At 34.6% G+C, this 13,343-nt stretch overlaps 1 protein-coding gene across 5 annotated transcripts in view; it reads left to right on the top strand.

Moving 5' to 3' along the window:
* The first annotated feature begins 10,794 nt into the window (after positions 1-10,794).
* Positions 10,795-13,343, top strand: part of Gpat4 (Glycerol-3-phosphate acyltransferase 4) — a 310,118-nt gene continuing 307,569 nt past the window's right edge. For all 5 annotated transcript variants that reach the window (XM_089589923.1, XM_089589926.1, XM_089589925.1 and 2 more), the window contains exon 1: positions 10,795-11,106. In XM_089589923.1, the coding sequence (XP_089446049.1) occupies positions 10,954-11,106 (153 nt within the window). In that variant the 5' untranslated portion in view covers positions 10,795-10,953. The remainder of the gene's footprint in view (positions 11,107-13,343) is intronic.

Here is a 13,343-nt window from a genome sequence, read left to right on the forward strand (position 1 = left end):
TAATTGTAAATAAAAAAAATTACTTAAATATAATCATACTATTGCTATATTATAAATAATAATTCTTGAAATTAATAGAAGTGTGTACAAATACCAATAACATAATATTATACCTTCTGTAGCTCATAAAGACGAAAAATTCCTATGCCAGCATCAAGTCTACTCTGGTCAATTTTATCTTGGAACCAAATATCTTAACACATATTAATACCAATATTAAATTTATTGCATGTAAATAATACACACGATTCTACTGTAGCTTATATATAAAGAACCAATTATGCACAAATACGAGTAATAGAATCCCAGAAGGCAAAAACCATTCAAAAAGAATTCATTATGTCGTCAGATCAATTTTATAAGTTCTTTAAGACCTTAAAATCCGAATCATATGAGTTCATTATAAGTTCATAATTTGATCAAGAAACGTAAGTTGAGCAATTGAATGCCTTAGAGATTCCTAAAGGGTTCATGAAACTTGAAGGTTAAGTTTCCCCGATGAGGTGACAACCAGTACATAATGGCACAATAAAAAAAGAATTTATTTTGAATACAAATAGAACTTGTCAGTCCACATTATGTAGTTCCAAATGCATTCATTCTTAGCTTTTTTAATATTTGTTTTTTTATAGTTATGTAGTTCTAAATGAATTTATTTTCAACTTATTTAGTATTATTTTTGGTATGGAAAATCGTACTTTAATTTTTAACTGGTCTGGATTACTATAAATTATTAAATTAAATGAAACAGTTGGATAATTAGTATATTTTTTAAACACATTCTTTATTGAACTTTGTACATGAATTCTAAAAGCGCTACTTTGCAAATAACAAATGATATGGTCCCTTTAGTGTTTCATTGAACTTTCACATAATGCTTGACTATCGTGAGTATGAACAAAAACTTAGTAGTTTTCTTTTACTACAAGTTACTTAATGTTAGTTATCTTACATGCCTTGCTCAGTACACAGCGATTAAGTATGATACTGAGTTAACGCTGTAATGAAGCAAGTGAGTAGACCATTGCTAACGAGTTGAAAGTGGACAGTGAGGAAAATAGAAGGATTTTCCCAAAAAAATTAAACGTTCAGAATCCTTTAATTTTCGACAATGATATAAATTTAATTTCTCTGAATACCGAACGAATAAATTACAATGTGATGTAATATTTTACTTATATGCAAAAGGTGTGTTGTAACTTTTTTGCTGACATTTTTTACGTCGTTTGCAATGATCTTTACATTCGTTGCTAGCCACACTTTACAAGGCTAATACTGAACAATGTTAATCTTAATTGCTATCATTAGATTTGTGACAAGAATTTTTGTCAGTCTTTGATTACATTTTATTATATTATAATCAACAGCGTACAATAATACAACACATAAACAACGAAATTGTCTAATCAACGTCTGACAGCAAAATCTAAATATGTATACGCATGAATCTTACGGTCATTAATATTTGCATTAATCAAGGTACGAATTAACAAATCATAAAATAAAATTTGTACCATCGACATATCACAGGTATTAATTATTGCGATTGAATATTTTTTCAATGCATTTATGAAAATAATAATAAAAGTACATAAATTGTTAAAAAAAAATTTACGAACACTGTCCATTAAAGTATCTGTTATTTACTTAGCTTAATTTTTTAGTCATATACCCCCTGAGATCTTTTCATTACAATCCAAAATTAAATTTCGTACCATGAGAGTATTATTGGTATCGTAAAAAAATATTTGTTAGTGGCACATGCTAATATTAGTATTTGTAACTTTCTGGACATCTAATATACGGACGCCTTCTGCAAAAACTACAATTATAGGACTGGTGTACACTTGATTACAGTATTGTTGTTCCATATTTTTATAAGTACAAGAATACATACACTCGAAGATATACTTCTTTTTTAGTGTTATAACACTATTGAACTTAGAAAAAATGTATGAATTGTATGTACATGTATGCACACATCTGTGGATTGATTATATATCTTTAAAGCTAGTAAACATTAATGAGCATCTATTAATTTTTGTTTAGAATCACAATAGAAACAGTAAAATAATTAAACCACGTTATTTGCCTAATACGCAAGCATCCTTGAGTGTCTTGTATTAATTAATGTATGCTACTAAATTTCAAAAGTTAAAGTATGATTTAACAGGTTTTTTTTTAATGTTGTGGAGTGATATACTACAAACAAAACTAAGTTGTTTTCCATATGTATGTTTGCTTGGACTCATACAAAAATATTGCAGTAATACTGTTAACAAGTGTAAGTAAGAACTGAAGTTGATAAGGTAGGCTTCTTTACGTAACAAGTCTGTTAAGCTGGAAATACTTTTATTAGCTTTTGCCACTCGTTTGTATGTATATTTAGTAAATACCACTAATAATAGGCACGACGTTTAATAAAAAAATAGAAGTATCAAAATTTTTCAAATTTTCAATGTACACTAATCAGCAACAAACATTGTCGAAGCGTATTTACACACTCTTACTTTACATAATGTTGAGCATGCTGATGTGATTTTCAAATAGAGTGGAATAATTTTTTACGTAGTTTAAGAAAGTCAAAGAAATTGGATAATAAACTACGTTTTTCTTAGGATGCTTTACAATCCAGTAATTACACATCAACCCTGAGATAGACACTAGGTATTGATAGGTTACATCTCTTTGCAGTGATACACACATCTTCTTTGATAATTTTTTTATGTCTTGAAAGCAGATGGGGAAACTAACGAATGTCTATTCTGTGGAGCAACATGAACTGTTTAATAATGCACATGAGCTTTCTTTGAGCAATATGATGGGGACAAGCATGAAAATTTTCATTATGTGCTACCAGATTAAAAAAAAAAAAAAAACAAGTAGAAGCATATATTACAAAAAGTATACGTATTGCATACAAGCGTTAGATTATCAATTGTAATGAAAGTTATGAAATATCAGTAACACTTTTGAAAACTTCTCATTAAAAATATAACAAGACATACCTTAGAACTGAGGAAAGAGACAGCTTTTTTATAGATGTATGTCGTCGTCAAGTAACAGTAGAGATACTAGAGATGTTCCTGGAACCGCTAATGATTCGTCTATCTTTTTTGTGTTCGGACTTTTCACAATTACTTTTCCTTAACCTGTAAACATGTGCATTTTATAGTAGAAAAGATAGTTACAAAATTATAATGTAACGTATTAAAATACAGTACTAAATATACTTACCGAAGCAAGTTCTTGCTCGTACCAAAGCATAAACTACCGCTTAATAAATTATAAAATAAAATGTTCAGATTACGTAATCGACATCATAAAAGACTTATCTAAGGTAGCAAGAAATTAGAAGCAACGGCCAATGGCAACGCAACCTGAACTATATAGAGTATAGAGTTGACAAAGACATGCAAATGAGGGATGTACGGACACGGTAAAAGTTTCGCTCAGAGGGCGCCAGCGCCACTGGATCCTGATTTATATGTATGTATTTCCATAGATATGTCTATGTGCATTTCTGCATCCACCTGACAAGAAATAATAATTTTCTGTATACCCCCACCAAAAGTGCTTCATATCTGCCCTGCTCCAAAACAGATAATCAGCTCTTTCGACGAGGGTATGCAGAAAAATAGTATACGCACCACGTTCGGAGGTTAAGAAATGCCCTAGATTTCACGTTATCCACCCTCGGCTCCGCCTCCGCCTTGGGCGTATATTTACGTGAAATCAGCGACATTCTTAACCTCGCTCACTAGGTGCGTAATATACTATACCCGGCCGTTGCTTGATACTAGGATCTGGCCAGTATTGTGATAAGTTTATCAAAAAGGCATAGCCAGCTCCTGATGCTGGAAGACATATATAGATATGTAATCTTCGAGACGCGATGTATATAGGCACATACGCATGCTTCCACTAATTTTTATTTTATTTATTCTTATTTATTTGTTTCTTTGTATGAGCATTAAATGAATAATGGTCGAGAAAGTTAAACGACTGATAAGAAAAAATCCAGTCAGGGCCTGATCATAGCCAAGTGTTGAGCTCATTACACTACGTGATAACCTCTACATTGAGGCCTGCACAGAGAGTTCGTTTCCTGTAAGTATACAGTGAACGAAATTCGTACACCTACAGATGGCGTGCCGTCCTCACGAAATAGAGTGAATGTCCAGCGTACACTAAGATTTCTCGTGCATGCGCCCTACTACTGCGCGCTCGTCTGTGTTCACTGAGATTCCTCATGCATGCACCCTACTACTGCGCCCTCGTCTATGTTCACTTGGATTTTTCGTGCCAACGACTGTGTTCACTGAGATTTCTCGTAAACGCTGTGAAATACTGTTGGCACGTATCATCGTTTTTTGTAAATCTTACGTATCTCGTATTTTCAGTCGTTTGCACTATAAAATATAAAAAAATTATGGGCTATAGTTACGAATAAAATTCATAAAAATGCAATCACAAAAATTAATTTAAAAATACAAAATTATACGTTAACTTGAACATATACTTCAACAAAAACATTCATGTATAATCTTTCTGTTTTATGATCGACTAAACTCATGAATAACTATTCGGACTCACTACTTCACTGACTACGTCATTGTGTGTACGAGAAATCTCAGTGAACACAGTCGTTGGCACGAAAAATCCGAGTGAACACAGAAGAGAGCCCAGTAGTAGGGTGCATGCATGAGGAATCTCAGTGAACACAGACGAGCGCGCAGTAGTAGGGCGCATGTACGAGAAATCTCAGTGTACGCTGGACATTCACTCTATTTCGTGAGGACGGCACGCCATCTGTAGGTGTACGAATTTCGTTCACTGTATACTTACAGGAAACCAACTCTCTGTGTGCTGGCCAGGCCGTAGCATCGATGTAAGACTCGCATATAGACCGATAGAAAATCCCCTGAAATAAAAAGTTGATGCTTGAAGGGTCGTTTTTGATATTATACGTGATTCAATGCGTAGGTTACGATAAAAACACTTAGAACATTGAAAACTCTCTTGGGAGCCGTAAAAACAGCGTTTAAAACTTATTTTGCTAATATCTCGTAAACGGTAGAAGATCGAATGAAAACAAAAATACCAGCGTATAGAGCGGAAAATTTCCTACCGATTTGGTATTTTACTTTTGTACGGTCTCGCTGAAAATTTCGAGGTGAAAATTATTGAAGGTATTTTTTCCTCAATGCTATAGGAGAAAGTGAGACAGGAGATACACTATATGTCGAAGCCGATCAGCCGGAGAGTCGTGGAGAAGGGGGAGAGGATCAGAGCTATATAGCTATAGCTATATATGTATGCTTGAGGCGTTTTTAGATCGACTGACGGCCGAAATTTGATTTTTGGCTTTTCAGTCAGAAAATTTATAAGTCCTACGATTGCATTGATAACGTAAAAAAAATTGTTCCCTCCAAATTTTTTTTTTACGTTTTCAACAATTCTGTATCAAAGGAACATAATCAATTTTTTTTTTTTTTTTTTTTTTAAATTATATTTGCTTATAGCTATGAATTAATTATTTAAAAAATTACCCTGAAAATGTTGCATGCACGTGTACTATAGCTTATAAAACTGTTATAAAAGAAATAGTATGTAAAACTGTTTTATTTATTATCAAATTAATTTGTATACAAAATATATGTAACATTGATACACTATATTAATTGGACTTTATTTTATTCAAACGTTACCGTCTAACGAGATTAAAAGTATATATAACGACTCCGACTATATTCATCAGCGTATATATCTATATACATGCGAGGAGCAGCCGACGATCGTTGGATGGAGCACACAACTATTCACTTATTCCCGCGCTCTCTGTCTCACTTTCTCCAATAGCATTGAGGAAAAAATACCTTCAATAATTTTTACCTCGAAATTTTCAGCGAGACCGAACGAAAGTAAAATACCAAATCGGTAGGAAATTTTCCGCTCTACACGCTGGTATTGATATTTTGAGACAGAGAGCGCGGGAATAAGTGTATAGTTGTGTGCTCCAACGATCGTCGGCTGCTCCTCGCATGTATATAGATATATACGCTGATGAATATAGTCGGAGTCGTTATATATACTTTTAATCTCGTTAGACGGTAACGTTTAAATAAAATAAAGTCCAATTAATATAGTGTATCAATGTTACATATATTTTTGATACAAATTAATTTGTTAATAAATAAAACGGTTTTACATACTATTTCTTTTATTACAGTTTTGTAAGCTATAGTACACGTGCACGCAACATTTTCAGGGTAATTTTTTAAATAATTAATTCATAGCTATAAGCAAATATAATTAAAAAAAAAAAAAAAAAAAAAAAAATTGATTATGTTCCTTCGATACAGAATTGTTGAAAACGTAAAAAAAAAAAATTTGGGGGGAACAATTTTTTTTCCGTTATCAATGCAATCGTAGGACTTAAAAATTTTCTGACTGAAAAGCCAAAAATCAAATTTCGGCCGTCAGTCGATCTAAAAACGCCTTAAGCATACATATATAGCTAGTCGCTCCGTGCATGACACGCAGCGCCGCCCTCGGTGTCAGAATCGTGCAATACCGTACCCCCGTGTGATTAAATCGTAACACTGTCGCTTATAGAAGAAAGTATTATTTACTGAATAAGACGTACACCCAAGTTACTTTATATTTGTCAGAACGATGAAAAATTACCTGTTAAGTGACAGTATGTCTTTGTTATATTATAGGTTATAGGACATCATTAACCGTATGTAGACCAATCGTTCCGACAGATATAAAGTGCCTTGAGTGTACATACTGCTATCGTGTAAACATCAGCACCCTCAAAAATGGATATGATTATCCAAACAGGCTTTAAAAGTATAAGTTGCAACATAGTTTTTAATAATGAAACGCTGAAAAGAGCTAAAAAATTAGTAGAGAGTGGGCACGTTGCCTACGTACAGGGATATGTAAATAAAGAAGTCGGTCATCTGATCAATTGCTATGTTGTGAGACAAACATCTGTCAGCTTAAATCCATACAAAGAAGAATTATCCGTAAGTACATTATTGCCTATGCTTGACAAATGTAGTTTATGGTAACATGTACATAAATGTGTAATTTATTTATCAGATTAATGAAGACCGCTGTAGGTTAGGTACGAACTTTTGTCTCCTAACTGCCCTAATCCACAGCACCTTCTATTTTGTTTCATGGGGTCTACTTGGGGATTTATACAGCACCACCCCCTGCTTTTCTTTCTTGTTGCAATTAACAACACAGCATTGTCTCGTACGCATTTCGTTACTTTGTAAACGTAAACACTGATTCAGATTATACAGCTAGCAGCAGCCTATGTCGACTGCTTGGAGTTCTTGCTCTCACGTATACAACATTACCGATAAGTATGTGTGTTGTGTAATATATCACAGATGATATTTAATAACTCATTATTTAAAATTTCGGGCGATTTGAAGTGCCTAGCAAAATTATTTATCCGTATTATAGACCCGGTTTGGCTAAATAACATTGTTTTTCCGCCTTCGATTTCTCAACTAATTACTTTAAATGAAATAATATCTTTTCTCATATAAGACAACCCTTACTGTACAATTCATGGGGGTACGGGTTCGCCAACTTTGCTTACCTACAGCACTGCAGTCGTTTTTTTATCCCCTCCAACCTGATGCACGGAGCGAATAGCTATATAGCTCTGATCCTCTCCCCCTTCTCCACACAGAGAGTTGGTTTCCTGTAAGTATACAGTGAACGAAATTCGTACACCTACAGATGGCGTGCCGTCCTCACGAAATAGAGTGAATGTCCAGCGTACACTGAGATTTCTCGTGCATGCGCCCTACTACTGCGCGCTCGTCTGTGTTCACTGAGATTCCTCATGCATGCACCCTACTACTGGGCTCTCTTCTGTGTTCACTCGGATTTTTCGTGCCAACGACTGTGTTCACTGAGATTTCTCTTACACACAATGACGTAGTCAGTGAAGTAGTGAGTCCGAATAGTTATTCATGAGTTTAGTCGATCATAAAACAGAAAGATTATATATGAATGTTTTTGTTCAAGTATATGTTCAAGTTATTGTATAATTTTGTATTTTTAAATTAATTTTTGTGATTGCATTTTTATGAATTTTATTCGTAACTATAGCCCATAATTTTTTTATATTTTATAGTGCAAACGAATGAAAATACGAGATACGTAAGATTTACAAAAAACGATGATACGTGCCAACAGTATTTCACAGCGTTTACGAGAAATCTCAGTGAACACAGTCGTTGGCACGAAAAATCCAAGTGAACATAGACGAGCGCGCAGTAGTAGGGCGCATGCACGAGAAATCTTAGTGTACGCTGGACATTCACTCTATTTCGTGAGGACGGCACGCCATCTGTAGGTGTACAAATTTCGTTCACTGTATACTTACAGGAAACGAACTCTCTGTGCACGACTCTCCGCCCTCTCCGGCTGATCGGCTTCGACATACAGTGTATCTCCTGTCTCACTTTCTCCTATAGAATTGAGGAAAAAATACCTTCAATAATTTTTACCTCGAAATTTTCAGCGAGACCGTACAAAAGTAAAATACCAAATCGGTAGGAAATTTTCCGCTCTACACGCTGGTATTTTTATTTTCGTTCGATCTTCTACCGTTTATGAGATATTAGCAAAATAAGTTTAAAACGCTGTTTTCACGGCTCCCAAGAGAGTTTTCAATGTTCTAAGTGTTTTTATCGTAATCTACGCATTGAATTACGTATAATATCAAAAACGACCCTTCGAGCATCAACTTTTTATTTCAGGGGATTTTCTATCGGTCTACATAGCCAAGCCCTGGTCTTACAGTGTGTTCCAGTACTTCCAGTATCGTTTTCCGACAACTTACCGGCAATTTTATCTTGTCTTCTGACATCGTATGTCACCTTCAAGTTGCCGGAAAGTTATTGGAAAACGATACTGAAACACACGGCCTCAGCGCCTGAGCCAACACCTATCGAAATACAGAGGACTCCGAGACACCTATTCAACGTCCCGGTAGTCATCACGGAGACATACTCCAAGGGCCGGGGGCCTACATAAAACATACAATGCAACAAAGCGATGAAAAAAAAAAAATGAAAAAAAAATTACTTTAGAAATATTGAATAACAAATAATATTCGTATGACAATAATATTATAATGCTAATAATAACAATAGAATAAGAATAGTATTGCAATAATAATATAAACGCTACGGTAATAGTAATATTCTAAGAATAATAACAATGTAAATAGTGATAAGGATGAGAAATAAAAAAGGATGAGCACCAGGAGACGCTCGACTATATCGGAGGGCGCAGTCCGTAGGACGTAGATAAGAAAGAATTTTTTGTTCCTTTAATACTTGTAATGGGAAATTTATAAGAATTTTTTTTTTTATTTAAAATAAATGACAGTTAATACATGTAGTTAAAATTATAAAGTAAACAGTTCACGTGAAATGACAATGTACATTAAATGTAAAGTAGTTTGAAGCAAATTCCCAATTAGCGGTAACTTCATATATAATTAAAATATAAGGCAAATAAGCGCGCACACAACCAATATTGTTACACACTCGGCACACAAGAAAGGAAGACTGAATTAAAAAAAAAAAAAAAAAGAAAAGCAAAATATTAATGTAAAGAGTACAGCGGTTCTCTACAATCGAATGGAAGGATGAGTGTGGAATGCTACATACTTAAACAACACAGACAACAGAATACACAGCACAACACACACACACGCACGATGGCAATCAAGCCAACAGGCTCAACACGGCATAAACTGAAGTCAGCGTCGTCGAGGGCGACGACGTCGTGGCCTCGGACGTGTTACGTACGATATGCAGGGCATATGATACTGACCCCCCTTGACAACAGCGAGGCGATCTCAGCAAGAGACCATCGACAGGAGGAGGACGAGGCTATATAAGGCCCGGTGAGCCTCTAATCATGCAGGGCTCATCTCTAGTCGGTTCTCTAGTCGGGCTCATCTCTAGTTGGTTCTCTAGTCGGGCTCTCTACGGATTCGGCAGTCGGGCAGTCAGGCGAGTTCAAGGGGGTCAGGCGAACAAAGGAGATCGGACAGACCAAGCACACGCGCTACTTTACCTTTGATTTCGGTATCTTTAATAAAGCTCTTGATATTACAATTGTTGGTCATTCTCGCGACGCACCTCCTCACCGATAATATTCCCACGTAACAGCTCTGTGATTTTTTCACTATTGTTGAGCATAAGTAATGATCCCTTTAAAATATTATCTAATAGTAGAGTTAAATTTTTATTAATTTTTAAATTTTTATTTATTTTTGTTATTGCATTGCGGGCTGTTTATATTGTTATAACTGGATGAGAACAATCACAATCAACCAAAATTCATTCATTAATTTAAAAAAAATTATGATATACTTATTGATGATTTTTTTACCATAAATACGTACATGACTTACTTCAAATAATTTCGTTCTTAAATCCGGCAATAATTAATTTTTATTGTCTCATCACTATTCGAAATAACTGTTAAATGATGTTTTCTCGTTTTCAGCAACAATTTTTAAGCATCACTTTTAACATTTTAATGTAAGCTAAAACCTTTTTGAAACTATTGACAATCACATATTTTTGAAATACCGCTACATACGGATTGGCTCAAAAATCCCAAAATCGACGATGTGCGGATGAGGCACGCTATTGGAGAAACTCGGACTCATCGGAAAGTTGCGCCATCACACACCTTATCTACCTACTTACATCATGTTAGTAACTTACTACTCTATGATGCATAGTCATCTATCAACGAAAATCACACGTTGTTCAAGTTGGTGAACTTATTTCAATCTGTTAATTATGTAAGATTCAATTCAAACAAAAGAATAAAGGCTAGTGCTACTTCAAACGAAAACGTTCTTGTCGTCCGCAAGGACAAGCGAGCAGCATGTCGGTGCTGATGTCGCTTGCCTCGGTTGTCTTCTCGATTCTTCTGACACCCTTCATCATGTTTTTGCTGTCGATCATCTTCCTTGCTTCAATGGGCAAGTCCTTGGGCGTACGCCGACTTTACATTAAGCTTCTACTCGCGTTATTTGAGGTTGGTATGTTTTCTATTACCTATACAAATGTGAAGATCTATTCATGCACTTGTGCATTCATGTATTTATTCTCATTTACTTGGAGTTAATCATAACAAAAGATGTATCAGTGTATTTACTCACTTTTTTGTACCGCTATAGCCCAGCAGAATGCCTAGTGTTCACCACTCTCTATTTCTATCCCCATTTTTACTTATAACTTATTTCTTATTAAATACTTCAGTTAACGTTTTCAGTGATTTGATGTCATCATAGGTACATGCGACCATTATATTAGTAATCTGCACCATAAGTGACCTCAAAATTTTTGCTTACCTGCAATGAGGAAGAAGTTGATTGCGCATATTTGGTCAGTGATTCGTACCAAAGCTCATTATTGAGTTCCATTCTGATCTCATCGTTAGACCGATTCACGTGTGTGATACCTTATGTCAATGGGATAGCAAAGGCAACTAGATACAGATATTTAGTTTTGAACCGATTGGTCCAAAAAACGAACTTTTTACAGTTATCACAAATATACATAAAATAAATAAAATTACATAAACGCACAAAACATTATCAGTTTTGCTTAGGCAACTTACAAATTTCCCTAATGATATTTGAATGCAACCAATAATTTTTTATGTTAACTTCTAGATTAAATACAACACAACAGACTAACACAAGCAGAAAAAAAACTTGACCGATTATACTACTACCAGTCATATTACAGCATACTTAAATATATTTTTTCGCACCTATACCATTATCAGCACACTTTTCTGCACACTATCATTCAGAATAAGTTTATCTATAGGGACATTATTTTTGACAAATTAATTTTTTCAAGATTTTTCAAATTACTCTTTATACTGCAGATCTCAGACATTCCCTGTGCATTTCACATATTTCATGCACACTCTTTGATCACATGGTCCATAACTAACGATTTCAAATTTAGGAAAAAAATACACGTTCTCTCTTCTTTTTTTACTCATCATTTAATATAATTCTCAAAATTTTTAGATCTTGCTCTCGTCGTGATACTGATATTCAGACCTCTTTATTAAGATATTTAGCTCTTTCATCGCAAGTGTCTCTATATTGTACAATATATCCCGACTGATTAAGGTGGTTCATGCACGACTTCCGAGTCAAATGTGTAACTGAAAAGATAATTTCTATTGAAGCTGTCAATATTCATAAATATGCTATTAAAAATTCTTCATTGAATGAAATAAAGCATCCATGTCACATTATAGATCACAATATCCAACATTAATAGACCAAGAGCTGAGGCCCAAGGGTGGTAAAAATTTTAACCAGCCGCCACTCGCACTAGAATAGAGAAACCTTATGATTAGTGGAGATCCAAAATATTTCGGTCATATTTCATTCTGGTAATGAGTTATGTGGTAATTATAGTAGTGCCATATGGTCTTTTCTAGTAACCAGCCGCAACTTACACCAATAGATATAAAATAAAATAGTTGTCACTTGAAAGTGCCATTTGCGGCAAGATTAGAATGCATTGTGTACTCGAAAGTCGACCTCCAAAAACATAGAAATTGTATTCTTATCTATAATGTTGTCTACAATGTCTCATCTATTATTTTAGATAAATATTATTGATACGATCGGATAGGGAGTCTATTTTTCGAAGATTGATTTCCAGGTACAAGATGCATTTTAATCTTGCCGCAAATGGCACTTGCACAGACAACTTTTTATTTTCTATCTATTGATTTAACATGCGGCTGGTTTATAAAAAAACCATGTGGTACTCCTTAAATATCAACGAAACTCTCCACCAGAATGAAATACGACAATAATATTTCGGATCTCCACGAATGATAAGGGTCCTCAATTCTGGTGAAAGTGGCGGCTGGTTAAAATTTTGACTACCCTTCGGCCTCAGCTCTTGGTCTATAAGGTTTCTAAAATCTATTTTATGTAACTTCGATTAATCTCAAAAAATTATCAGTCGACTCTCGCCTATGCTTTTAACACAGTAAATGGCAATGCATGATTGCGTATCAATCGATATCTTTTAATTTTGTCCTACAAGGTAAAATTTTCAACGAACCATTACAAATGGGATGACTACTAGTTTATTACTCTAGCTTTTGATCATCCTGGCCCAGTTCTACAAAAAATAATCGCATGACATACGGTGACAAAATTTTGTACGTCCATAAAAGCCCGTGTTATCCCAGTGCTCAACGACGAGTTTCAAACATCTCGTTTTCGTGAT

Source organism: Copidosoma floridanum, unplaced genomic scaffold (assembly GCF_036245765.1).
Source record: "Copidosoma floridanum isolate Cflo_tuat_1 unplaced genomic scaffold, Cflo_Japanese_pri ptg000010l, whole genome shotgun sequence".
NCBI lineage: Eukaryota > Metazoa > Arthropoda > Insecta > Hymenoptera > Encyrtidae > Copidosoma > Copidosoma floridanum.